Genomic DNA, 24,604 nt, shown 5'->3' on the forward strand with positions numbered 1-24,604 from the left:
TCACTTTCTTCAGCACCAGAAGATAAAACTGCCAAATTTTTTCCACGATTTGAAGGACCATATGTTATAGAAAAAATACCTCACGCTGTAGTAGTGTTAAAAGCCAGAAATGGTGAAACCTGTTCCGCAAACATTGATCAAATCAAGCCCTACTTCGATCGTAATAAAATGCAAATATTTTCAGATCTTTTGCAGGATCCGGCACGGCAGACACCGCAGGCACAAGCTCCAGAGGTGGAAAAACGACAAGTACAAGGGCAAGCCAATAAGAGGCAGGAGCAAGTGAAAAGAAAATTGCCCCGCGGAAAAATTGAAGGTAGCAAGAAAAAGAAGCCGTTCCACCGTCCAGAAAAGAGAGTTCACGAACACCCCCACAGAATGAAGAAGGGAGAAGGACGACGTAAGTGAAGAGAACCAGGAGAAATGACGGCAACTATAACCCGGCTCTAAAACGGAAGATCGACTCATCCGACAGGACTCTCCGCAGTAAATGTAGCCGAACTGCGGAAGGGCCATCAGCGGCGGAGCAAAAGTTACAAGGAAAATTTGAACGGCCAACAACGAGGTCCAAGCAGGAACACGACAGAAGTTTCCCGGTTCCGCCAAGACCAGCTGCCATCAAACGGCCAAGACCACAAGCAGAGGAGAAAAAGAAGGTATTCAAGGGTGGCCGAACTGGTGAAAAAAGGAAGCTTCCAGAGGAAAGCACTGAAGGGCGAGCCCGTACAAGAAGGAGGATAAATCACACAACTATCTGCAATACCTTTAAAGACTGGGCCCAGAAAAGGATGTCCGAATATCACAAAGATAAGTAAAATTTTATGTTACTTTGCAAACTTAAGTTAATCTTTCATTCTTACTGCAAGTGGCAGATTTCAAGAAGTTTTACCTCATGCGAGGTCTACCTTTATCGCCAAAAGGGCGAGAAATGAGTTGTTACCGATTTTCGTATTATGTTTTTAAATTACTCGCGCGTAAAACTAAAGTTGATGTATAATAGCGTTGTGTAAAGACTTAAAAATTGAAAAAAGTTATTGTATAAATTTTATTTAAAACATTCTAGCAAGAGAGAAGTTTTAGTCTCAAAGACTTTTTGAAATGTAGTATTTCAATGTAGAAAGAATTGGCACTTGCTTTGAAAAGAATAGAAGTAAACAATGTACTACTAATGTATGTTTTCAAATGTGTAAAATTAACGGCATTTTGATATGTTCTTATATACAATGTGAACTGTTATTTTAAATGTTAAGAAATACCGTGATATGGTAAAAGTGAATGTTAAAATTTTTTTATTCGTGTGACTGTAAAAAGACTAAAGCATGGCGAATATGTGTTAAAGGTTGAATGATGTAGTTAGGCTCTCTGACGCTACACTTTAGAGTTAGCCACTTTTAGAATAGTACCTCAGGGTTTAGAGTTGAAATTAGGGTGTGTTAAGAGGTCTTGTTATGTTGAATTTTAACACGTTAGTGTTTTGATTGTAGGAGGAAGTGTGGAACACGTAGACAGAAACACATTCGTGTTTGGAGTTCTTTTACAACACATGTCAGAGAGCACGGGGAGAGATAATTAAAATAGTCATGAATGAAATAAGAATGTTAAGAGAAGTATAATTGTATATGTTACTTGCCATTTCATTGTGTAACATTTCATTAAACTAGTTTTCCTTCCAGATCTCTGGAAGGAACCAGAATTGAATAAAAGCTCCTGTTTAGATGCAGTACAGATAAAAAAAATTGTTGTATATCCTGGGAGCTGCTTGTGTAAAAACAAATTTCTTTCTTTTAAATTTCTAGTTTCTAGCGAAAAAATATTTGTAAAAGATTGGCCTCGCGTTAGATTCTAGAGCTAAAAGTTTTCAACAAGATCGTTTTAGACCTCAGTTTCAAACTGATTAACTCTGGCGGGAAGTATGTAAGGATCTTAAGTTTTACTAACGTTTATTTTATTTTAAATCTTTACTATCACTTCTTATTTTCTACTTCCGGCCAGAATTATAAGCGTGAAGGTATTTATGCAAAGTTTGTCTGGCGAACGCCAAGTATTTAAGTTGTGGCCTTTTGCCAAGCGAGAGAGAGGAAGCAGTGAGTTCGAAGCAGGCCGCTTACCTTAGAAGTTACGCAGTTGCTTGTTGCCTTCCAGGCCAGAGGTTTTAATCCTCTTGATAACTTTTAAACGTATTGTAGTGTTCTCAGTTATCTGTACTACATACGCCTTCCTCTTAATATAAGGCCAATCTTCCACGTTTATTATTCTAAAGTTAAATTAGAGTTTAGTTTTATTTTTATACTTTTACGTTAGACCCCGAGTAGCGGGTCGGTGTATTCCGAAGTACGGAAGTTATTGTATATAGAGAAAAATAAAGGGTTTTGTATACCCTTCGTCTGTATCCTGTCTACTTAACCACAATTAGTGAACATAGCTTTAGTAAGCTCTCTGTTCCGAGTTAGGTCCTTGTATGTTCCCGAAGAAGGTAAGAAGGAACATTGACCCTGATAGTGTAACTATAACTTACTGTCCGTTCTCTGTATAACTGTAATTGTATCCGGCCTTACGAATATGTCTTTTAGCAATTTCGAACAATCGAAGGTAGTGAAAATTTCGCGAGAGAGGTTGCAAAACTATATGAAACCGCAGAAAGCAACAGTTTCAGTTAAATCAGAGTACAGACAGATCCGAGTGCAGAATACCGAGAGATAACCGTGTGAGCTTTCGCTTTTAATATGACATATTTCCCCTCCTTTTTTTGAATAAATTTCATCATTAAGGTTTTATCGGGTCTCTGTACGGTCATTCCATTATGAGCTCGTAAGCACGTAGCAATATGATTTACATTATTCAGACCTGAGCTATAATTAAGTCTAAAAATATTTCACCAGAGTCTGAATTTTGTCGGAAGGGACCACAAGTTTCCTGCTTCAAACCTGAAATTGAGCAACTTCAAAGTGTAAATTCAAATCAGAGTACAGACAGATCCGAGTGCAGAATACCGAGAGATAACCGTGTGAGCTTTCGCTTTTAATATGACATATTTCCCCTCCTTTTTTTTGAATAAATTTCATCATTAAGGTTTTATCGGGTCTCTGTACGGTCATTCCATTATGAGCTCGTAAGCACGTAGCAATATGATTTACATTATTCAGATCTGAGCTATAATTAAGTCTAAACATATTTCACCAGAGCCTGAATTTTGTCGGAAGCGACCACAAGTTTCCTGCTTCAAACCTGAAATTGAGCAACTTCAAAGAGTAAATTCAAATTCTTGCAGTTATTTCCAATGAATGAAGGAAAATTACGGCACACTAGATAACGCTTCAAACTTATAAGAGCATTTATAAAGAAATATGATATACTTCAGCAATGAACTTAGATAATAATGCAGCATATTTTGTTAAAAATGAATAATACATACTTGACGTATAACACAAGAGAAACGCTGTTATAGTATTTACAGAATTTAATCCTTTCAGCCGTAATTGGTTTCGTAATAATTTTTACTTCCTTGTGCGAAGTAAAGAAATCCTTGTAGTCACGAAAAATTCCGAATATCATATTTCCAAAAAATATCAATTTTGACAGGTCTCGAATGAAATTTAACGATGTTTTTGCGTGACATCTGCACGTAAGGACAGAATAAAGGATTCTTTGACCCAAGCGGATTATAAAATCGGTTTAAAATGCATTCAAAAGAGATTTTTTCCATGACGTCTGTATGTACGTATATATATATATATATATATATATATAAGGATAGGGAAAAAATAGCTAAAGCTGTAAAGAACATTTGAATAATCTTATTTCAGATATTATATGTTAAACAAAGTTAAAACAACTAAAACTACGTTAAAGCAATAAATTATACGCGAAAAAAATCTACATACATATTAAACAAGAAAAACTATATAACAATATATATATATAGTGAATGAACTAAAATTAATTGAAATCGAAAACAAGTTTTTCTAATACTTGCGCAATGGCTGCAAAGTAAGATAATAATAATAATTTATTTACTGAAGAATCAGAGAAAGGAGATAATATAATCAATATTTCTTTAGTAAATAAATTATATACATGTATATCGCATAACTCAAATGAGTATTCTCAGTACTTTTAAATTTTGTATATAGGATTGCTATAACATGCAGTCGTGCACGTCTCTTTTCGGTCGCAATCAATCGGTCGCAAAAGTGTATATCAACATATAGGTATATATATTTATATATACCCACTTTGTTACTCGACTCGGTGAGCTCAGTGTTTTTATTCATATATGTTGGTAAACTGCGCATTTTTTGCTTTAAAAATGATTGAATTATGTTAATCTTATATTCCGGTTAAGGGTTTTATGCCTTTAGTTGGTCTGCATGCAATAGTTGTAGAATTACCAAGAACTTAAAAGTTAAGTGCGGCTATGTCTAATGTTTGTTTACCATAGTAGCCATATTTGTTTACATTTGAAACTTAGCAGAAAACTGATTTAAGTCAGTTTCTGCACCTATAGTGTCTTTTTGCCGAGTGGGACCGAAATTAAACCATCGGTTTTGTGCACCGAAAAATCTGCCTTCTTGCTTGCTTGACGAACTATTTGTTTTTAAGTAGAAACTCTAGTTTTAATAATTTTTTTTTAAATTGTTTTAAAACTTTATTTGTTGTTTTACATTTTTCTATATTTTCAATTTTTAATAAAGACATTTTGAGGTTTTATATGTTTTTGCCTCGCCGCGAAGTGAAAACTTAATTAATGGAATAAGAAGTATATCTCCAATGAAATTCAAGAAAATAAGTTTAAATGAAATGCAGCAGAAAATGCATGTAATTTAAAATTGCGTACAAGGAAGTCATGTGGTATCAGATTTTTTTAAACTCATTCTTGAGCGATTTTTTGAAGTTTTATTAACTCTTAAATTACTTCATCTGTATTTAAAGGTAAACATTTTACGAAGTCTGCTTTAAATAAGCTTTAAATAAATGCTTGGATTTCAGGAATGGCAACAAAAAATGGACCTCTTAGGGAAAATAGCCATTTTAATGTAAACAGAGAATTTAGTGTACAAACCTGTTCTATGAGACAAAATTTATACTTACATAAGACGTTCAGGGTCCAGCTGTCTTGTAAGGCACTTTCTGGAAGTTCCGGATTTTGAGCTTCACACGTCAACTTTTTACCGTTGTCTTCCCAAGCGGCGACAAAGCTGATTGTACTTACGGATATGCTTCCGAAGGTGTTCTGGATGGCAAGATGGTCTACCCTTTCTGAGCCTTTGGTCCACGATATTCTGGCTGGTGGACGAGAACCTTCACTCTGGCAATTGACTTCAATCCTTTGTCCTGCCTTCAGGACAGTTGGCACAGTGGTGATCTGGACGCTCTGTGGTTCCACTCGTTGAATAGAAAGAAAATTAAAATGCAATTGATAGTTCAAACACGGAATCTACAAGTAATGATTACGTCAAATACTATGAAGTGTCAGAGTTCGCAAGTAATTTCGTGAATAAGATAAGTGTGAACAATATTCATGCAATCTAAGAAATGCAAATATTTTTTTCTAACGGAAATCAGAAAAATAGTCATTAGTAAATTTATTTTGGTTAGAAAAATTATTTGTTCTATTTCAACAAATTTGGTACAACCAATGCCAAACGGAATATCCTCGCTGGTAACCTTTTAAGTCTTATTTTCAAAATAAGTCGCACTTCCTATCAGATTGATTGTTTCTTTCAATATCGGCATAGAGTTACACATAGAAATTTTACCAGATAATTCAATTTTATGCCCTAAGGCCATTCGCGGGCAATTATGATGCAATCACACCGTACACCCGAAGGCGAAAATATAGAAAAGGCAAAGTCAAGGGTTAAATTCATCAATTATAATGAGAATGCACTAGCGAAGTAAAGCACTGCGGTTTTACATAATTTGAGTAAGCTATTCGTAAGAAATGAAATAATTCTTGCATTTAAAACTTGCATTCCAGATTAAAATTTAACTTGAAATTAATTACTGAGGGAATTAGATTTTTGTAGCGTGAGATGAAATCACTTGGGGTCACGTGATACGAACCGGCGAATTAGAATGTTTTACGATGAAAGCATAGTAAATTCTTAAATTGTCTTTTTAAAAATTTATTGTCTTTATTTATTAGCTTTTTTACAAAATTTTAAACTTCATTAAAAAATAAAATTAAAAATTAAAATTAAATTCTCTTGGAACTAACATTTGTCTACATTTTTTATGTGCATACTGTTGTCGCCTATAAAGTCCGCTTGGCGAGATTTGCGCCGGCGAAACGGAAAAGTACCAAATTTGTTTTCTTTAATTATATTAATTTTGTGTAACATAAATCATTGCGAATAAAAATAATTGCTTCTGAAGCATTTTTTGTTATGATTTATCATATATTTCTCTTTTTGTGGAATTGTGTATTATAAAACCTCTATTTATATCTATTTAAACTATTAGGAATTTATCCAGAAGCCTTCTTTTGAGAAAATGAGATCTTTCTTTGCAGAAAATAAGATAACTTAATTATCTATAATAAACGATTATGTCGTAAAATATCAAAAGAAAAGGAATTATCAAAGCCTTTTAATAGTGCGCTTTCATACTTGCATGTTCCTTGCAATTAATTTATCTCTGTTATTAGATAAGGAAAGGTGTATTTATGTATATATGCATGTATGCATGATTGCATGCATATTCCTCGCATTATGCGGAAAAGGGCGACGGCTAAAGCCGGCAAATTTCGAACACACGCTATCCTCCATCCAAAAATGTGCACCTCGAAGCACAAAATAGAATTTCGAAAATGTCTGTTATGTTTTATGCAAACTTAATTAAAATTTAATTAAGAAATGCAGTTATTTAACTGCAGTGTATTGTCATTCAGCAAAGCGTAAAGCAGTTGCCTTTCAAATTTCATCAACAAGCTCATCAATTTCAGAAAGGTGTGTTGTCTCTGTCTCAAATAATTTTTTTCTTTAAATCTTTCACACGTAAGTGTATTGTCATTCGACAAAGCGTAAGATAAAATTTTATTTCAAATTTAATCTCTCTGGCACTGATTAACAAACTAAACCATTTAAAAGCGATAAGCACCATTTTTAATTTTTATTATTATCATTATTTTATTAACTGAATCCGTGAAATTACATGAATGAGGCTCAATAAAATCATTATATTTATTTATACATTTATTTATTTATAATTAAAATTTCAGGTAGTTGACCGGGAAAACGGTTAGCTATTTCTAAAAAGTACTTTTGCTAATTATCTCTCCCTTAACTCAAAACATGGCCCACTAGCGTCGAGGGGTTAAGTCCCTGAACACTGGTAGTTCGGTCTGAGGTACGAATCCCGTGAACAGGCTGGCTGCATGGGCGTTTTCCTCATGTGTAACGTGTTAATACGAGCCAACTTCCCTTAGAAAATCCTCCACGAAAGCATACCTGCCTTCCATGTAGTGCCTTAAGGCGGAACACATGAATAATAATAATTAAAAACATTTTACGCATTAATTCAATACTTTTATCTATAATAAACATTTTAAATACACACACTTAACTTTCCCACTTATATTTAACACTGAAAAGACAACACATAAAATAAAAGTTGTTACAAGGGTTATTTAAAGTAAATCTAGTTTGTGAATATCGTTTGAAACTTCGCGTGCCCGTGAGAATATATGCTTGCGCGGGCTTTCGGCTGTTTAATATAAAATTTTAACAGTTAATACTACAAACAGTCACTTATTTCTGGTTTCGATATATATATATTTAAAGATATCTCTATCGCCCAGAAAGTATAGTGGTAAGGGGAGTCTACCACGGTACCGAAGGGCCCGGGTTTGAATCCCGGAGAAGACATGGAGGTTTGTATATGTATAGTGTCGGTGCGACATGGTGGCACTCTAAATATGCGGCGAGCCGAAAGTCCTCTCGTGTGGATTGGTGGAAGGGGAGACGGGTGGGAGTCCCCTGATCCCCCTGGAGTGTTCTCCCTCAAATTTGGGGGTGGAAAATCGCAGTCTAACCTCTCTTTGGAGTAGGCTCTGGCAACTAGATAACAGCAATGATATCTCTGGGAAGTTAGACCATTATGAGAAGAGATTCGTTTCATTTGATTAAGTGATCTTAGACTATCGAAGACAATTTTTTCCTAATGGGGGTTTCTAAAAACTAAGTTTTGCATACTTTTTGCTAAAGGGCTTAAACATTCTGTTGAGCTTTTAGAAGCAATCATTATGCAAGTTCCTATTCGTTATAGTATTTCAGTATTCGTTGTAGTATGACTGACTTTGTCAGATGTTCCTTTAAATTTGCTCATAGTTTGTTGCAACTTCATCTGAGAATTTTTTCTCTCTCTTTACTTTATCAAAGCAAACAAAGAACGGAAACAAATTATAAATTAAATAACACTAATTTATGCGAAAAGTGTGGGTGTTGGAGAAGTGCTACAATTATTTTCTGATGTTCCTTCAACAGAATTCCGTAGTTCGCGTGGCTGTGGGCACGAGCACAGTGTCGAAATCCAAATGCAGGTCTCGAACACCAATACTGGGTGATTTCTGAGCCATTTATTAAGCATCGCGGGAAAGCACTCATTTTCAAATCTTGACCCTGTAACTGTAATGTGATGTGGGGCGCAGACCGACCATCCTTGCAGACTTCACGTCGCCCCATCATTCTGTAATTGTACGTTATATTCTTAGCTTCACAGTTGAAAACTTTCACATTTAAGAACATGGAACTGTCTGTCATTCATGAATTAATGTTTTTTCTCATCCTTTCAGTTTCAATAGGAATGTAAGAAACCGTCGATAGAGGTTTCATCAATAGTTTGCACATGCATGTTCACGTTTCGTCAAATGTCATTATTTCCGAAATGCGCCCATTTTCCGTTGGTTTCATAATTTTATCACGAATTCGCATCAATGCACGTATTATCTCGCTGCCAATCAATGATGAGATCTGATATTCCAGAAAGTTTCTAATATTGGAGAATATAACATCAAACTCAAAACTGAAAGTTTCCAAAAGCAGCAGAAGCCGTATCGGATACCCGAGATCTATAAAAGGAAGGTAACAGACAAATGTATGAGCTATTGCAGCTGGGGATAATTGTTGAATCAAAAAGTAAATAGGCGTTCCTGTGTCGAAGAAAGACGGATCTGTGTGGACTACCGTTACCTGAACTCGCAAACTGAAATTGGCCGCATTTCCATTTAAAATACCACATACCTAATTTACCAAGTGTCAAAGTTGAATTACATCACATTGATCTTCTTAAAGATATGGGAAAATGCAACTAAACCCCGAGTTTTAACAATTGACTTCATTTGCGACAAACCCAGCACTGTATGCTTTTGAAGTTTTCCGCTTTGGAGTAATAAACGCCGTTGCAACTTTCCACAGAACTAGGAACAAAACTGCTCTTGCCGAACATAAAAAGTACGTTGAGTCTTATATTGATGAAGTGATTTTATTTACCAGTCGCTGAAATATGAAGTCACTGTGAACTTTTAAAATATTATGAGCGTTCCGACTGTTGAATTTGAATATATTTTTTCAATCATTAAAAGATTTAACATTCAATTAACTTTTCATTATACCAAAATCTTAAAAATTATATTAAGCACATAAGCAAAATAATCAAAAATCAATCATTAACATTAAATTTATCATATATTACCAAACTATGCTAAATATTAATCACATGACATTTGAAAAATTCAGAATGTAGGATTTTAACGTCTACGGACAGGAGAATCCGATTAACATGGTGCAGGCAGCATGATTGGAGTACGGAGCAATGGGCGATCGTTCTGTTCACCGACGAGTTCCGTTTTGGCCTAAACACCGATTCTCGCCGTACTTTCATATGGAGAGAGCCAGTGATCCGCTACCTACCGTCCAATGTCCGCGAAATGAACAATTATGGCGGTGGCGGTGTAATGGTCTGAACAGGCATCGTACTGGATGGCTGCACACCTCTCCACGTCTTTGACAGCACTCTGACTGGTATGAGGTATAGAGATGAGGTCTTGGAGACCTATGTTCGCCTTTTCCGGGGTGCAGTGGGCCTCGAGTTCATCTTACAGGACGGTAACGCTAGGCAATACAGAACTTTTCTGGTTGACGAATTTCTCGAGAGTGAGTATATTCGCCGGATACATTGGCCAGACCTCAACCCTATAAAGCATGTCTGGGACGCTCTGGGGAGGGCTATTACAACTCTCAACCCCCTCTTAGAACCATCCAGGAAGAACTGAAAACAGCGTTGCTGAATGAGTGGTACCAATTGCCACAGGCACTGATAAACTGCCTTATTTCCAGTATGCCATCACGCTGCGAGGCCTGTATGGCTGTAAGAGAGTGCCATACTCCCTATTAACCCGTTTCTTTTGGGCCTTCTGCCACCGCTGTTTCAGACCTTCAGACTCCCATGAGTGTTACACACAAACATGTGTGTCTATTATAACTGCTGAATGTTTATTTTGTTTGTATTATATCAATCTATGTTCACACCAAATTTTATTAAAATCTGTCCAGTAGTGCTGGAGATAGTAGATCAAATATGAAAAGTCTCTTAAATCGTACACCAGTGTACACAATTTATCGGGCTATATAGGATTTCTAGGAGCTTTTGCTACCGACTTTTATTTTATTCTCCTTTTTTAATCGGTTTTGATCCATTGCATGATCTATTGCATATATATTCAAAACCTTTCACACTATGAGCGTTTTTCAAGAGGTTAGAAATGTTAATTTACAAGTATCATTGATATACTTTATATACATTATGTATAAGCACATAATAGTCTTTTGAACATCAGGGTTCGAATTGTGCTTATTGAAACATATGATGACATTTTATGGGATCTTATTTGTGCAGAAATTACTCAAAGTTCTTCCGGTCTTATTAGACTGTCAATTAAGTTATCACTTTGGCCAAAAATTATGACAAAGTCCTATGAAGGTTTTAAAAACGTTTTTATTAAATCTTTAAATGAACAGAAAGCACAATTTCTGCATATAAACAGAGTTTGCAACTTGCAGATGTTTAAATAATATTAACGTTATACGTTGTAGGTAATGTAGTCGGAGATTACAAAATTTATCTTTTTAAGCTTTCTCAGTGTTTAATGCCGAGTTTTAAATGTCGGTTAGCAGAATAGCTAAAGCCGGGATATTCACTGAGAGAGCTGGGCGATAGAACATAAACTGTATGGAAGCTACCAAAACCTTTAATATGTAAAGAAATAAAAATCCTGTCTTAAATACTCTGTAGAGATATTAGGTATTTTTTGACAGGAGGGATGAGAAAAATCAGCAATGCCATCGCCCAGAACTCAAACCATTTACTCTCAATTACGCGCTGAGCTAGCTGACCATTACACCACTAAGGCACGCTAAGAAAGCGGGAGAGTTACCTTATATACCACCCATTTAAAAAGCGACTGGGGATTAGAAGAGCCAATCGCCGGATCCTGGTGGTGGAGAATCATCCTCCACCACCTTTTTCAGTTCGGGCGCCACTGTAGTGACATTAGGTATTTTTTGAAAGGAGCGGGTGTGAGAAATGAGCAATGCCATCGCCGGGAACTCGAACCGCGGACCTCTCAATTACGCGCTGAGCATGCTGACCATTACACCACGATGGCACGCTAAGAAAGCGGGAGAAATATCTTATAAGTCTATCATCTAATTTGCATCCTTGTTAGGACTAAGGTAAGGAAGAAGTTATAGTAAAAGTTAAAATGATTATAGTTGATTCATTAACATAAAGTACTCCACAGTTTTTCCGCAAATGTTTTAATAGGTTCATTTTAGATATAAGTGGAATTTGTGAAATGGCACGGACATGATATAACCTAATATAAATACTGAAACATTAAAAGATTCTTTCTATGTTATGATATACATGTCAAAATATGTAAGGAGACACTATAGTTAGAGTATTAACATAACGTATGCATAGATCTATGAAGAAATAGTTTGTTTTAATATTTACACCAAACATGGAAATTATTTTCACTGCAGAAATGTAAACAAATGTAAACACGCAAGGGAAACGAAGGTACAAATTATTTACTATTACAGTAACTGGCTCGCTATATTGCTCGCTCAGGTTCAGCGACTAAGCTCATAAAATGCAAGGCGACGCTAACCGTCTTTGCGTCTGGAGCTGGTCTCTCTAGTAAATTGTTTATCGCTGTAAAAGCTATCTCTTGTGGTTCCCGCGTATATTTTATCGTGTTTATTGCAATACCATAAACGTTGAATAGCACCATGGGACCAATACAAAACGCCACTAGAACACTTGAAGTGTTCCCAAGAAGAAATAAGTCATCACTTTACAATAAAAAGTCGAATTGGTTGATAATGCACCAAAGACTGAAGTTTGAAGTTGCGGTCTGGGCTTCATTTCAAGATAAGAAGATGAATAAATCCGGAACGAATCGGTATAAGAAAAGAAGTTTATGAAGTCCTCACTCAGCTAGGAGGCATGAAGAACTTGCATGTCACCACCTTTGGCGAAATATATTTTTGCTACTAATATATTAAGCCATTCCGTAGGAATGTAGAATAGTTTCAGAGTTTTGGGAAATAACTTAAATCCTCTGTTGATGATAATTCAGATCTTACAGTTATTGGTAAATACATATTTTTGAGGTGTTACTTAGTAGAAGAATTGTTTATGGAATACGTTTTATCGCAGATACTTATGAAACTACAAATAAAAATTCATATTAAATCATAAAAATAGAATAATTCGAGCTCACCTCGATTTTTAAAAACATTGCACGCACCAATACTGCATCCGTCACCTACAGTTTTGAATGAAGTTTTCCTTGAGCGCTTATGGAGAAACTATCAAAACATACGGTACTATCTTAGCACCCAAAATTTACGTTCGTTTCCTGATTAATTGTGTAGAAGATGGATTATTCACGCCAGAAAATCACGAAAGAGGATTTTACCGCATTTCATCAGTTCATCGCAGAAAAAGTACTTACTGCTCAAAAGATAAGAGATGAGAAGCTAATTGATTATACAATGAATTCTTCTATAGCAGCTCTAAATATCTCTCTAAACCTCAAAATCATTGCTTTCACCATTTTGTCCATTCTGTGATAATAACGGACACTGACCTCAAGAACTACGAAACTCTTTAACTGGTACTCATATACATATTCAAAAACTATAAAGTATTTATTGGCAGGTCTTCCTTGTGTACGAATCGAGGGCATAAACTTATAGATTGTGCCTCCAAAGACAAAATTCTGCATAAAATTAAAAAATAAGCACCACGTTTCAGTATACAAAAATCCAAATACTATTTCAGTTCCTCCTGTTCATTTATTCATTTACAAACTGTTCGAATCTAAATCACTAGCCCAACCGGCATTACTAAATAAAATGGATGTGTTTCAGATATTGGAAGACAGTCGTGATTTAGAAATTCACGTTTACTAGACATATTAAAATTATGAGATAATAGTTCAGTTACGGTGAATAGCGTATTTGAGTTGTCCTCAAGTATTGCGAATTCACCTGTCAAATTAATGAAACTCTTGTAATAGTGCCTTCGATGTTTGGCTGATTATTAGAGAATCTCGTTGCAAATCTACTATTACTCTCTTATCCGCAATTCAAAATGTTAATACATCAACTATCACGCTTAAAATGTATAAAGATATTAGAAAATTTGGAGATTTACAAATTTTGAGTGTAAACTGCAACAAAAGCTATTGGGTAATCAAACAAAACCTCCACTGCCACCAGAAGGAGCTATACCATCCAAACTGTTCACAACAACAGGAATAGATTTTGCTGGCCCTGCCTTTTTATGCAATATGCCTCCCTTTAATACAGCGAACATTGCTCTCAACCACTCGAGCTTGGTATCCGGATCTCATTTCGGACTGGACAACTGATATATTCGTGGCATTTTAATGTCGACGAGAACTCTCCCAAACCATCTAATTCAAAACGACATCATCTTCCACGAAGCAAACAAAGAATTGGCCTTGCTTTAGAATACCAGAACGGCTAATGGAGACTAAATGTTTTGTGCTACAAATGGCATTGGTTGAAAATATAATGTGTTACGTGTTTCTTTGTGAGGAGGTTGATGTGTTTAATACGATTAAATAAACGATGTCTTGGAAAATCTCTTGGTCGCTCGCTGACTGACGAGGAATCACTGCATTTCATTAGTAGGGCTAGACGCCGACCTGAACAGCAGACTATACGTTTTGAGCGAGCGAATGATAATTCCACTCTGGGTCATTTACTAATTGGTCAGAAATTGATAACATTGGTATCAAAACCTGCATCCATAAATTCGAAACTTACACGAAGTTATAGGATGCAGCAATATTTGTTAGTTATATTTTGGAAGCGATAGTCTAAGAAGTATTTCCGGAACTACGCAGTTTTCATCAAGTACGCAATATCCGAAAATTAGCTCCCGTTAGGAAAAGAGATTTTATTCTTCTGAGGGAGAACGTAAGATCTCGGCATATGTGGAAAAGAACTGTTGTTGAAATGGTAATTGAAGGCCCCGAAAGAAAATGCCTACTGCGTGCTCGAAAAGAAGTTACTCAACCGATGCCCGATGCAGCTGGTTATACCTCTTAAGGTTGACCAGAGTGAGGATGATTTCCCGAAATCTGGATAGACAATTCTACTCGTCATGGTTTTGCAAATAGTCGGAGTTTCATTAAATTTTGGAATCTGGCAACAGCGAATGTAAGTAAGACACATTTTTGTTTTAAAACCGTTGCCTGTTGAATAACGAAATAAAATATGTATATAAACGCAACACCCAACTGATTGAAAACGAGAAGCAATCGAAATTCAAAATATAGACTTCCTAGCTATGTAACTATGCTCAGACTACATTTATCAGGCAGCCGTCTCGATAATATAAACTGGTAATTAACATATAATTAATATGATGAGTGGTATTTCTTTATTATAGATGCCATTGTAATTAGTTGCCAAAAGTGGCAATGGTTGCCGAATTGGTTACGTATGAATGTTGCATGTCTCGAAATGCGTATGGGATGTTGGCCATTTTAATAAGGAGGTACCGATTGTGTTTAATAAACACTTATATTCGAAACTAAGTAACGTAGGAAATATCCTTGAAAAAGAAAGAAAGACTTTCTGCATTAAAGCATTCTTAGCCAAACCTGGTTCTGAAGTTATGAAATTAGCTTTTGCTTAATTTACAGCTCAAATCTGTCATTTCCTTTTTGCTTCCAAACTGCCGTTTGCAATTTCGTGCTTTACTTTAAGTGTAATATGGATACAACACAGTTTCCCTTAAAAAGACATCTACGAGCCATCTGTCCCTTTTCTTCACATAATAAATAGAAAAAATTTGTTTCTGTATAAACATAAAAACCTAATTTTTAAATAGTAATGAGTTTAACTGGCGATATCTTCCCAGTATACTAAATTCAGTGGCGCAACAGCCCTATTGGTCCAATGCCTGCAGTGCACTTTTTCTGTTTTCTTGACATTTGGGCCTCGAAGTACATTTGCATATGCCATGGGCAAGTGGTCAGCTTATCTCAGGACCCCCGGTGTATAGCTCCCAAGCGAACTTGTACTCATTTTATCGACTCACTTAAGGGATGAATGCTGAGTCAACCTTGCCCAGCCGGTGTATCGAACCCGGACCTGTGGTGCAGCTGCGCGACGCGCTAACCACTTCGCCACCGGGCGGTAGCTTCCCAGTATAGGGATGATAAATAGACGTAAGTGTATTTGGGAGTAAATTAGAAACTGGAAGAGTATTAGCAGCTACAGGTGTGAAATTGGTAAAAGTTTAGAATCAGGTGCCACTTGATATTTTTAATGAATTTTATGACTCTAAGAATGGCGCCAAAGAGCAGTGTTTCCAAAATGGCTCTCACTTCAAAGACTCCAGAAATGTATGCTGCAAAAACAACCAAAGTACTCACGTCGTGTGTTCTTAGCTAGGTCTCATGATCAGCGTTGGATGCTGCTAACCATACCAACTGCTAAACATACATTAAGCAAATCATGTAGCCCCGGAACTGATTATCGATCTCCTGGTACTGGAAATGCTAGATGAACTACGCAAGATAGAAACACAAAGTATCATCCACAAATTGCCGAAACCACCGCTTGCAAAACTGGCACTTAATGTGAATCCACGTGTCCTCAGTGGTGTTGGTATGAGCTTCAGTGTCGGGTACCTTTTTTAGGAGAAACTCTCATAGTCATCCGATGGAACTTTAAGCTCGACCAGACGCATATCTTTCACACAAACATGACATTCATAGCTAGAACTAATTAAACTTTCATTCGTACACAAATCAGTTGCAGCGTTCTTACCATTCGCTCTAAATTATGAAAAATAAGAGTATTTATCTTGTCAGTGATGCTTTTTTGTGAAAGTGACGGGACGACGGTTAATTAGAACTAAACAGCTAACGAAAACCAATGGTTAATTAACGGAAATTAAAACTCCAATAATTCTAAAAAACGCACGTGACACGCGTACTTCGAATCACGTAGCCCTCGATCACTAAACTGAGAATCTCTAACCAGATTAAACTTAAACATTGAAACCCGATTATATGTTACCAGAAATCGATATCAGCGTCCATATTTGACACCAAATCTAAAAGCACCCATTTCTTCTCTAGAAATGGAAATAGCTTTATGTGCTTTAAAAATGGAGAGTTTGACTTTGTATAATTATTCATCACTTTGTAAAACATCAGATTGATGTGTCTAAGTATTCACCACATTGTAAAACATGAGATTCATATGCAGCATCGCAGATTAAATTATGAATTACATTCTCCAATAATGTCATTTCAATGAAACAATCCGAAAGTAGATCACAAAAATATTCTAAATCATTATTCCTCACATATTTGTAACTATCATTATTAAAGTCTGTAAATTTCATAGAAAAGCAATGTATACTTGCTCTAACAGTATTTCGCATTCGATTAAGAAGTGTAATATCATCTATATCGTTACTCGGTAGCGACATTTCAAATCCACAAGTAAGGAAAAAAAATTCTAGACGATATAATTAGAGCAAAATAAAACCACACTTTCCTCTAATTCGAGATAATATTAGCTTAAACGTTGAAAATTCTGCATCTGTCATGTTTTCGCACCAAAATATTACGTTTATATGCATATTTTATTTCTTTATTCAACGTACGGTGATTCTAAAATACAGACATATCATTCTTACATTTTTCTGTTGCCAGATTCCAGTTCAATGAAAATCTGGCGTGTAAGAAATCGAGACTGAGGTTACGAGCGGCGTTGTTTATTGAGAGGCCAGACATTGATTTCTCATGAGTCAACTGCTAAGATACATTTATAGAGAGCGAAAAACACTGTGAGGAAAATGTGCAACTTAAACGTCCGTTTTTATAAATAAGTTTGTGATACGCCAGTGGAAAACAACAAAAAAAAATTTAATTAAATTTATGACGTGCATTTATTTCTCATTATTAAATTGACTTCGAAATAAGCTTTTGCGCAATATTTAAAATTAGACAAAATTACAATCGTATTTTGGGGTAAATTTTGAATAAAATTTTATGCAGAAAACTCTTATTCATACTCTATCCATAAAATTTTTATTCAAAACTCATGTATCTATAAGGTTACTGTTTTGATTAGCTTTAAATTTTACACCGGTGTGTTCCTTTTCCTATTTAATTTTTTGTCTAATAACTTCAAATTTCAGATGCGAAACAGTGAAAAAAAGATTTAAGACCTTGTTAGTCAAACGTTTATCGTGAGTTATGGTTTTAAATAATTATTATATCGATACTTAAGTTGTTCAAAATTTGATAAGACATAAAAATAAATAAAAAATTCAAAATTCAAAATTAAAACAAAGTAAATAATCAAAATTAAAAAAATGTCTGAAATTTATAAGGTATATCTCCAGCCTTCTTAGCATGCCTTTGTGGAGTAGTGATCAGCACACTCGGCGCTTATTCGAGAGGTCCGTGGTTCGACTCCCAGCGAGGACACTGCTCATTTTTCATCTCTCCTGTTACCAAACAACCTAATGTCTCTGCAGTGGCGCCCGAAATGAAAAAGGTGGCAGGCGATCGTTCTTCACCACCAGCATTTCACATTTGGTTTCCCTAATCCCCATTCGCCCTTTAAAAGGGGAAGGCATGTATGGCATTTCTGCCGCCTTCTTAGCATGCCTTCGTGGTGTAGTGGTCAGCATACTCCGAGCGTATTCGAGAGGTCCGTGGTTCGAGTCCCGGCAAAAGCATTGGTCATTTTTCACCTTTCCTGGTGGTTCTGCAGGACCACAATTTGGCATCTGGGTGTCCTAATCTCAGTCTCTCTTTAAAAAAGGGGAGGCATATAAGGTATCTCTCCCGCCTTCTTAGCATACCTTCGTGGTGTAGTGGTCAGCACGCTCGACGCGTATTCGAGAGGTCCGTGGTTCGAGTTCCGGCGAGGGCACTGCTTATTTTTCATGTCTCCTGCTTCCAAATAACCTAATGTATCTGCAAGCTTTTATATTTTATAGCTCAAGGGGGCCATTTTTTCATTTATAGATACATGCACGTTTCGAGAACATTTGGGCTAAAAGTATTTAAAAACGGCTTATATTTAGAACTTTCGATAGAGAGTCTCACGCGCTTGACATTAAATGTGTTTTATTCTGTACAATGTTGCCACTTCTCGCTTTGAAATTATTGAGTTTGATCCAAAAATTTTTAAGAGTTTTTCAAAATAAGAGTTAGGATAAGGATAAGGAAAATAAGAATTAGATAATAAAACCAATTCCAAATTTCAAATTCGGGCTTCCAGGTGCCCGTATTCGGCTGGAAGACTACGTTATTAAAAATTTGATGGCCTTAGGTGCCTTTTTTTTCACAATACGAGAAACATACATTCATTCATGCAAACTCTTCATTATTTAATTTCTTTAAATATAATACATAGGGATGATATTTGGTGGCAACAACTTGAAAAGTGACTTAAAGCTCGATTCGACACAAAATGCCATTTCCAGACTAGTAGCTCGTCTTGGGTAATGCTCTTTTGGGGTAAAAATTGAAAAAATAGTCTAGAGGTTTGAAAAATGAATCTACTAAATAACTGTTATGATCATTCTGATAAAAATATATTCAAAACTTTCAGATTTCAGTTCTTAACTTCAATATAAACGAAATAAAAGCTTCGTATGCTCGTAAATGAGAATTCCTGGAATCCTTCGTGTTGAGTTCCTTTATTAAAATGGAGTATGATGTTGAATACTTTGAGTCAAATAATCCTTCGAAAACATGTGATATTTTTTTCACTGTTATAATTCAAGCTATTTTAAAAAAGTAAGTACATGAATTGGTTAAGCAGGGAAAATGTAAATTGAGTTTATAATTGCGGTGGTATAAAGAAATACAAGAAATAAAATTCTCTTTGGCAGGAGATTCCAAATAAAATTTTAAATGAATTAGAAAATATAACAAGCGGAGGATTAAAATATACATTGCTAGTAAACGTAGAAAGTGTATTCAAATAAAACCGCTGAATAAATTTTTATAGAAAATTGGAGCCTGAGGCTCATTAATTCTGAAATAAGTTTTCAAAATTGAAAAATAAAATATTTGTAAATTTTAAGTAATATGCTTTTATATTAAAAGTTTCTCAAATAAAATTGAATGAGAGAAATCTATGCATGCCAAACAGAATAGTTGTTAATGTATTTCTTAGGAAGTTATTTCTTGCTTCAGAATATAAGAAAAATAAAGGCATGCAAATATTCTTTTCCATAATGAATTTTTCTTTTAAATATAAATAAAAAAAGCATATTGTGCAAATGCAAACATATTTTTTGTTGTTTTACAGATATTTGAACTTCAAAGAATTTATTATGAAAATTAAACTAGCATGCATTCATTATATTCGTGAATAAATTAGCATATCTATATTCAATAGCAAAATTATTTTGGAGATGAATTTACGCAGCTTCCTGACTCAGAAAAAAAAATACTCTTTTTGTCTTGAAAATTTTATGTGCAAATTAATATCTTGTATAATTAATATTTAAAACGAAAAAAAAATATACATACATATATTTTAATATATTGTTGCGTGCGTACGGGTTCGTTACGAAATGAATGCACAAGTCCGATGATAAATGAACAAAAATTTATTATTATAACAAAATGCTTAAATTCCCTCAGATATTCTTTCAGTTTTACAATATCTCACAGTAGTTATCTTTTAACTACTCAACCGTTCAATAGAAGTTAATTCAAAACAGCTAAAGAAAGCTAATCCACGAATTCGCTAAAATCAACAAGAGCAGTTTTTTAAACAACAACAAATTAACTAAAATCACACGAACTGAGAGGTTTTCCTTTTTTTATAAGATTTTAAATAGCGCGCGAGAATTTTCTGGAACTTTCTCGAAATCCAGAAAGCGCTCTTGTATTTTCAATTTTCCGGCTTAGCTTTCTTTCAATATTCGTGACGCGTTGCACTGCGCGGGAAATAAAACCATTTAATTTTCAATTTAACTAACGTTAATTATTTAAATTCCAAATTCGTAATAATATATATATTCCTCCATTTTCCAGGGTAGGCAATATGTAGAAAATGGTGATGCCCTCTGGAGGACATTTTAAGAGAAACCGCCTCGTTATCCACATTAGACATGCGAAAAAGCACGGAAAACCCCCTGCAGGTAGTCTGTTCTGGCATGGACTCGAACCCCAGATCGAGTTAGCAGTGTTCGTCTTTAACCGCGCGGCGCTGTTAGGCCAGAATTAAATATGAATGTGAAAGAAGCAATGTACTTTCATAATTATACTAGTTTTGAAAAAGTTGGTTTATAATACCAAAATTCTTATTCGTAAATGGAATTGAATATAGCATAAAGTTTCAATAGATAATACAGATAAAATTCTATCCATATTTTGTACTCATATGAATTACATTATCTGTAATATACTTGCAAATTGATGAATAAAATCTAGTTTTACAGATTTGATGAAAGCGTGAAAATAAATGTTAAATAATCTTTTGAACTGAAACAAGTAATATAAAAAAATAAAGTGAATTCCTACTCAGGTCAACAAAGAAACATTTTATTTTAGTTACTTTTTATTAACATTATTAACATTTTATTAACATTTATTAACATTATTAACACCTGAAATGCTACAGCGTGTTTGAAACTCTGAAGCTCTTAGTTCTACGTCAATTTTTCAAATATACTCAAATATAATAAATATATTAAAATAATAATATGCAAAAGATTGACAAAGTACATTCTGGAGGCTGTCTGGTTTCGTTTATATGTGCCAACCCACAGACAGACAATGAATGATTATGATAAACATCGCCTGGAAAAAAAATAATATATGAAAAAACTGTATTAACATTAAGTGTCATCCACTACAAGTTAAAAAATGTATTTGAACTTGAGTGGATTGATAAAAAGTATTTTATTAACGATGGAAAATTTGAACAAGGTATAGGAAGAGTGTGAGCTAATATTAGGAATTTAAACAAGAATATTTCTAAACGAATTAATTTTGATAAAACTAAAATATAATTAGAGATCAGAGCAAAACTTGAACAGAGATTTAAAAATCCCTGTGAATAGAAATAAAATTTGGCTAATTTGAATTAAGAACCTCCTTTTCAGTTAACGAAATTTACATGTTTTATTGAGAATTGTGAAAATTAACTTCATCTATCGAAGAATTTAAAAAAAATAGCACGATGTAGGAAATACAAGAGAAATGCTTTATTAAAATCATTTTAATAAGAAAATTATCACTTCTTTGTATCAAGTGCCGATATTTAGATATAAACGGATATATCACATCTATGCATTTGTGTTTTTATATTTTACAAATGAGCAAAGAAAGACCCCATTCCTTGAAGAAAAGATTCACTGCAGCCCCTTATGGCTGCTCCTTTAAAGAAGAATGTATAAGCTGATTATTGATATAGCCTCTCTTTGTTTCATATTCTGACATATGCCCACTTTATGCAAAAAATCAGCATTATTAAAATAATCCTATAACCTAAAAATCTAATAAATAATGCTTTAAACGTAAAATTTTGAATGCTTTGAGCTTTGATATTCATATTAACAAAGCGGAAAATAATTAACAAAAATGTGAGCTGTTTGACAAATAAAAGAAAGGAAAAAAATAAATGGAAAATAACTAGTACAAATAAATACAATGCGGAAATGTTTCCCAGCTTTGTGACTACACGAAAGTTTGAAAAAGGTTTTCTAAGTTTTTCAGTTCTTTTAAATACGTTACATTTAGCATTTATAGAGTAATCAGTTCAATTTACTTCCTTGTACGAAGTAAAAAGGAAGTATTGTAATCGCGAAAAGTTTCAGGCAGTATATTTCAAAGAAAATATCCATTTTGACCGCTATAGAATGTAATTTAACGATGTTTTTGCGTGATATCTGTACGCAAGGACAGAATAAAAGACTCGTTTTCTCCAAAAAAATATAAAACTGCTTTAAAATGAATTCTGAAGAGAATTATTCGTGGCATATGTACGTATTTCGCATAACTCAAGAACGAGTAGCCTCAGAACATTGAAATTTCGTACATAAGACTGCTTTATCATGTAGATGTGCACCTCGTATTTTGGTTGCAATCGGCCGCACCAAACGTATGTAAATATATTTATATATATATCTACTCTGTTACCCTGCTCAGTGGTCTCAGTCTCTTTACTCTTATATGTTTGTAAATTGTACATTTTTTGCGTTACAAATGATTGAATTATGTTGTTCTTATCTTCCGGTTAAGGTTTTTATACATTTAGTAAATCTTTATGCAATATGTTTAGAATTATCAACAATTTTAAGTTCTTTAAGTGCCGCTAAGCCTAACAATTTTTTTTGATGGCGGCCATTGCTTGTTTACATTTGAAACAGCAGACTAGTTTATTTGTTGCCAATCTAGAGAAACTTAGCTTCGCAACAACAAAGATAACGCCTTCATTTATTATTGCGAATTAAATCGTGCTTAATCCTTTCTGGAAGTTTTTCGAGGAAATAAGTGTTTAAGATTTACTTCGTAATTTTTAATATAGATATTTTGAGTTTTTATGTATTTTTGCCTTCTCGCGAAGTGAGAACTGTATTAATTGAATGAGAAATACTCAATCGTCTGTGAAAAACTGTTTCTTTTTTGTTTCGTTTGCTTAATTTCTTTTATACGTCATTCTAGCTTTATTATAGTATTTGAATAGAACATGTGGCAACGATTAGATAATTCTATTCTTTAAATGATATAAATTTTGTGCATTATGAGTTATAATATGAACGAAATATAATACTGTTAAGTGAATCTAGCGCCAGAGTGTCGCTATGGTAAACAAATAGAGTGAATTTTAAAGAATGCATTTATTCTATTGTGGTTTATGCGCTGTCGGAGAAGTAGATTTAATTCAATCCGATAAGTTTAAATGAAATACAAGAAAAAATGCGTATAAATTAATATTCCGTACAAGGAAGTCATGTGGTGTACACATCAGATTTTTTATCTTTACATTTAAGCTTCAGTGTTGAACCATTTACTCAAATGTTCAAATGTATTAATTTAGAAAGAAAATAAATGTACGTTTCCTTTTATCCCATTTAAAAAATATGTAGTGCATTTTATTCATTTTAAAATGATGCAGGATTCCTTTCCTTTTTAGCCCAAAGAAGCGTTATCCCTGATGGGCTATTAGGCATGAAACGGCATTTAGCTTCATTGCCACCAAATATTAGAACCCTGCATTCTATTTAAAGAAATTTAAAAAAAATGAAGAATCTGCATGAATGTATGAATGTTTCTGGCAATGTGGAAAAAAGAACGGTACCTGGAGCCATCTAATTTTGAGTAACGTAGTCCTGCACCGGAACATGGGCACACGGAAGCCCGAATTTTGTATTTCGAATTTGTTTTATTATTTATTTCATATTTTGTAAAACTTTAACGAATTTTTGAATTAAAATCCTCAAAGATTTCAAAGCGAGCAGCGGCAGCACCATAAGGAATAAAACATTTTTATCTCCAGGGCGAGAGACTGTTTATCAGAAATTTTAAATCTATACTGCTTTTAAATAATATGAATGAAGAAGACGCCACTTTGGGCGCAATATAAAATCTTGAAGCTTTCAGTCTGCTTTCTTTTTCTGAACCCGCACTGAATTGAGTTCGAATGTAAATCTTGTACTTTCAGCGTAATATTGTCAACATATTTTCAGCAATAAGGGTTAATTTCTGTTTGAAACTTGACAGTGTTTTAAGCAATTTTATTGAACGTTCTGTATTATGCGATATTGAATTAATTATTTTACCATATTTTTCTCAAACTATGTAAACTGGTGTTCTACAGTAAGTTAATTTCTACAATTTGGTGAATTTTTTTAGAACTCTCGGGTAGACTTGACTTTAGATTATTTGGAAGCAGGAGATATGAAAAATGAGCAATGCCGTCGCCGGGACTCGAACCACGGGCCTCTTGATTACGCGTCGAGCGTGCTGACCACTACACCACAAAGGCATGCTAAGAAGGCGGAAGAA

The 24,604-nt window shown here is 34.5% G+C and overlaps 1 protein-coding gene across 1 annotated transcript in view; it reads right to left on the minus strand.

The window, feature by feature from the left end:
- The window catches only part of LOC118192828 (adhesion molecule nephrin-like), a 534,505-nt gene that overhangs the window by 295,277 nt on the left and 214,624 nt on the right, over nucleotides 1–24,604 (minus strand). Inside the window, exon 5 of the mRNA XM_085817751.1 lies at nucleotides 5,089–5,382. Coding sequence (XP_085673877.1) covers nucleotides 5,089–5,382 — 294 coding nt within the window. The remainder of the gene's footprint in view (nucleotides 1–5,088; nucleotides 5,383–24,604) is intronic.

Source organism: Stegodyphus dumicola, chromosome 5 (assembly GCF_044657685.1).
Source record: "Stegodyphus dumicola isolate Sdum_Otavi_A_Nest chromosome 5, ASM4465768v1".
Lineage (NCBI taxonomy): Eukaryota > Metazoa > Arthropoda > Arachnida > Araneae > Eresidae > Stegodyphus > Stegodyphus dumicola.